Here is a 4209-nt window from a genome sequence, read left to right as displayed (position 1 = left end):
AAAAAAGGTAATAGCCCAAAAATAGATAGTAGTTCGAACAATGCAAACATGTGTTAAATAAACTACTATTGTACTAGTCCGAAAGAGAAAAGTCAGACATGGGAGGAGAGGACAGGGACTAGAGGAAAATGCTAGGGACTGATTACTGGGGATGATCCAGATCGTGAAGATTTTTGTCAATTTTCTCAATGTGTGCACCCTGATCCTGGAGCAGTTGGTGCTTCACTTATACTTATCCTCCTTTTCTTTTGAGAAGCAGACTCTCCTCCTATCTCCTCCTCTCCTCCTGTCTTTCCCTTTGATTTCTTTTTCTTGTTTTCTCTTGAGGCACCTAGTGCTTCAGCAGGGATGGGGCACCAGGTTTTCTTCTCATGGTGGGAGTCGGGTAAGACATCAACAAGATTTTCTTCCCTATTAAGATTTTCGATTTATTTTCCTGTAGAGTTGTCGATGTTAGCTCTTTCCATTTTAACCCCTCCACTTTTGTCGTCAGATTCTCTCAAAAAAAAGTCTGACGATAGTAGGTATACATCTGCATCACTTCCGATAAGGTCAAAAAAATTTCTTTGGTCAAGGAAACCAGATAAGGATGTAGATTTTCTCGAAACTCTTAGTCTACTAGTTTTTGGAGGGACGAGTATGGGGGATTTTGGAATTGGTTCAGAGGTACTTTGGTTAGAGGAGATTGAGTGCTATGAGGATGATGGTTTGGAGACCATTTCGATTTGGTTTGAAAAAGGTTTTGTGATGCTTGTACTTGAGTTGGTTCAGACAGCCTTTTACGGTATCCTAGATGGCATTTTAGGACAGGAGTAACAGAAGGGACAGATTGGTTCTGAAGTAAAGCGCCGATTGGAAGGTTTAAGGTTTGAACTTTAAATTAGGAGACACTTGACCAACTTGGCACTTAAGTAGTTCAGAACATAAGAAAATACTGAACGGACTACTAACCTGAGTCACAGAGAGACCGGGTCTCTAGACAATTTTGACGGTGTCGAGCAATAAGTCTGAAAACCTGTTCACATGCTGTCCTGTACCTCCCATGTGTGTATACCTCTTCTCCTGTCACATCCACTTTTTGACCTATCATTTGCATTTTCTGCTTCATCATTCTACTCATCTTCCTTTCTTACTTCGGCTTGGAGTAACTTTGAATTCTAAACTGCAGCATCTGACATTGAGATGTGTCCTTTCCTTTAGATACCAAGGGCACACATCCTGCAGTGAAGGCCTTGAGGAGAGACCTTTTTGACTAACCCATGAGATTTTTGCTGTCCCTGCTTGTCAACATAATTGACAGCTTTCTTTCTTCTCTTTCTCCTCAGCCTCCTTTTAGCCCATGCGGGTAGCACTTCTTTTCTCCCTTCTCAAGATCCTTTCTTTTGAGGACCTGTTCCTTTCGTTCCTTTTTGAGAACCTTTTTTCTAAGGACCAGTTCCTCCTATTTTGACTCCCTTTTTGACAAAGTCTTTGTTCCTTTGAAAAACCTTAATCCTTGCTTTACATCCCTCCTTGTAATGTCCTGGTTTCCCACAGTGAGTGCACAACCAGTTTTCAGTTGTGGAGACATACTTGCTGTGTGGATTATAGGGTATTTTCTCTCTGTTAAAACCAATCCCTTCTTTTTCATCTCCTTTACTCCTGTACATGGAGGCAATCATATCAGAGGACCAAGTCCAATTGAGAGCTTTGGCAAGATCAAACTTGACCCTATTCAAATTCTTTTCTAGTAACTCATTCTTCTCAATCACAAAGAATAAGGCTTAGTTTTGCTATTTTTAACTTCTTTTCAAGCACTAGAAAGGTTTCATTTGCTACACCTTTTCCCTTGAAAGACATTTTCACTCTTTCTCTCACTTGGCTTTCCAACAAAATATTTTGTTGGTTTGTCTCATGGATTTATTTCTTCATTTCTCTAGAGGCTATACGCAGGTTGTCCCTTTCTTGCTCTGTCTTATCAATTACTTGATTCAGCTCATCCTTCTCAGCAACCAAAACGTGATACGCATCAATTAACACGCTTGATAGAGATATCAGTTTCTTTTGAGAGTAAACTTTTAAGTTTTTCTTTGTGTCAAGAAAGTTTCTCTCCTTATCCTCATCATCCGTGTCAAACTTAGCCATGAGCACACTTATTAACCTATTTTCAATTGCTTCATCTTCAATGGCCATCATTGATGTGTCCCCTTGGTCATTTTCATCTTCAGATTCACTAGAGGAATTTCCCTTCGCAGCAAGCTCTTGCTTTACCAGCTCGTCAGTAACTTCTCTTTTTTTGAATGTTCTGTCGGGGATCTGGTTCCTCCTGACTGTCCAATCATAATTGTCCTGCTTGTTTTGAGGACAATCCTTCATGAAGTGGCCAAGTTTCCCACATTTGTGACAACAGTTGTCATTTCCTCTGAAGTTTCTGGTAGAACACCCTGTCTTAGTGAATCCACCATTCTTCTTGATTATCTTATGCAACCTCCAAGTAAGATAGGCTATTTCAGATTCATCGTCACTTGAATCCCCTCTTGCAGCTTTAAGAACTAGATTTCTCTCTTTCTTTACTTCATTCTTTTATGCCTTATTCAAGGTTATCTTCATCTCATACGTCTTGAGATTCCCTATTATTTCATCAACAGTCAGCTTAGCGAGAACTTTGACTTCATAGATGGCATTTACTTTACTGTTCCAAGAATCATGCAAAACTCTGAGTAGCTTCCTTAACAGTTTGATAGATGTGATGACCTCTCCTAGAGAGCTGAGTTCATTGATTATAGAGGTGAATCTAGTGTGCATGTCATGGATAGATTCGTCCTCTTTCATTTTGAACAACTCATACTCTGTAGTGAGCATGTCAATCTTGGTGTTTTTTACTTGAGTTGTTCTTTCATGGGCAGTTTGGAGAGCTTCCCAGATCTCTTTAGCAGTTGTACATGCTAAAATACGATTGTATTCCTCAGCTCCTATTCCACGGACAAGAATCTTCTTTACTTTGTAGTTTTTCTCCACAGCCTTCCTATCTGCCTCATTATATTCTTGCCTCATTTTTTGAGTGGCTGCTATGCCAGCTTCATCTTTGTTTACAGGAACATGAGGACCATCAAAAATAATGTCCCACAGTTCTGAGTCTTCAGCCATATTGAAATCATGCATCCTAGCCTTCCACAACCCATAATAATTTCCATTGAATCTGGGTGGTCTGGTAAATAATTGACCTTCTTCCAGGTTTGGTGGGGCTGCCATTTCACAGATTCTTTCTAGGTGTTAACTTTTTAGAAAGCACCTGCTCTGATGCCACTTGTTAGAGGTTGTGTATCCACTAAACAGTCTATGGAGGGACTTGGTTGTTTACCAGTTTCGTTATACAGTGCAGCATGTAAAGGACACAGGATGTTACCGTGGAAAACCCTTTGCTCAAGGGATTAAAAATCACGACCCACCCCAGTACGATGTCAACTCCACTACACGAGCAACTTAAGATTACAACCTATTGTAAGCTAGGAACTAACTCCCATAATCCCTCAACCCTTACAATAGTAGCAACCTAGGAACTAACTCCCGTTGTCTCTCAACCTTTGCACTACACCGATTGCAAACACCTCTACTTGACTAACATTAGCCCAGAAAACTAAGGTTGACTACCTCTAGCCAAACCCAACTAATACACCTTAGACTAAACACTAGCCAAGGGTACCACTCAATAGATTGAAAGGTAAACTGCCTAACAACTACTAAGAATTTGAAATACCTACAAATAGCTTCTTATAAGAGAAGAGTAGGTTTACAAGTTAAAGCACATAAAACAAAGCTTAAAACAAACTAAGAGAATAAAGCATCTTCAGTGTTGGAAACAGATCATTCAGTTTGTGATTAGCTTTGTTGAACACTTGGAGTGTCTTGTGATGGCTGCACCTTTTGAGTGATTTTTAGGTTTTCCAAATGATGCACAATATGTTGCAACATGTTGTATATATAGTGGGAAGCATGTGGGATGGATAAAGACCACTCATTCAATATTTGACCTAAAGCATAGGCCAGCTCAACTGTTGTACTTGTGTGCAGTGAGTAGCTCGAATTTACAGCTGTCTCTGCTTATCATGCAAGATGCACAGAGAGTAGATCACAGACCAGGTCTCTATCTAGTTCTGAATCAGTTTGACAATCATCAAAACAAAAGGCACTAGGACGTATCAATTTCCCCTTTTTTGATGATGACAAACT

The 4209-nt window shown here is 39.9% G+C and overlaps 1 protein-coding gene across 1 annotated transcript; it reads right to left on the bottom strand.

Annotated features, from left to right (window-relative positions):
- Positions 1 to 1424: 1424 nt before the first annotated feature.
- Positions 1425 to 3231, bottom strand: LOC132041710 (uncharacterized). The gene is made up of 3 exons (XM_059432417.1): positions 2668 to 3231; positions 1966 to 2559; positions 1425 to 1739 (listed from the first exon to the last, which is right to left on the bottom strand). Exons 1-3 carry the CDS (start codon positions 3229 to 3231, stop codon positions 1425 to 1427), a joined length of 1473 nt encoding a protein of 490 aa, XP_059288400.1.
- Between the last annotated feature and the right edge of the window lie 978 nt (positions 3232 to 4209).

This window comes from Lycium ferocissimum, unplaced genomic scaffold, assembly GCF_029784015.1.
Source record: "Lycium ferocissimum isolate CSIRO_LF1 unplaced genomic scaffold, AGI_CSIRO_Lferr_CH_V1 ctg11257, whole genome shotgun sequence".
Taxonomy (NCBI): Eukaryota; Viridiplantae; Streptophyta; class Magnoliopsida; order Solanales; family Solanaceae; genus Lycium; species Lycium ferocissimum.
Note: the sequence above shows the minus strand (reverse complement) of the source record. Positions and strands in the feature narration are given on the sequence as shown.

Bases quoted from the DNA above. Each gene is read 5' to 3' on its own strand.
- LOC132041710 (XM_059432417.1), bottom strand. From the start codon at position 3,231: ATGGCAGCCCCACCAAACCTGGAAGAAGGTCAATTATTTACCAGACCA. The intron at 2,560-2,667 runs GTAAATGCCATC...AAGGCATAAAAG, and splicing joins ATGATTCTTGGAACAGTAAA to AATGAAGTAAAGAAAGAGAG. The intron at 1,740-1,965 runs GTAATTGATAAG...GTGATTGAGAAG, and splicing joins AGAAGGATGAGCTGAATCAA to AATGAGTTACTAGAAAAGAA.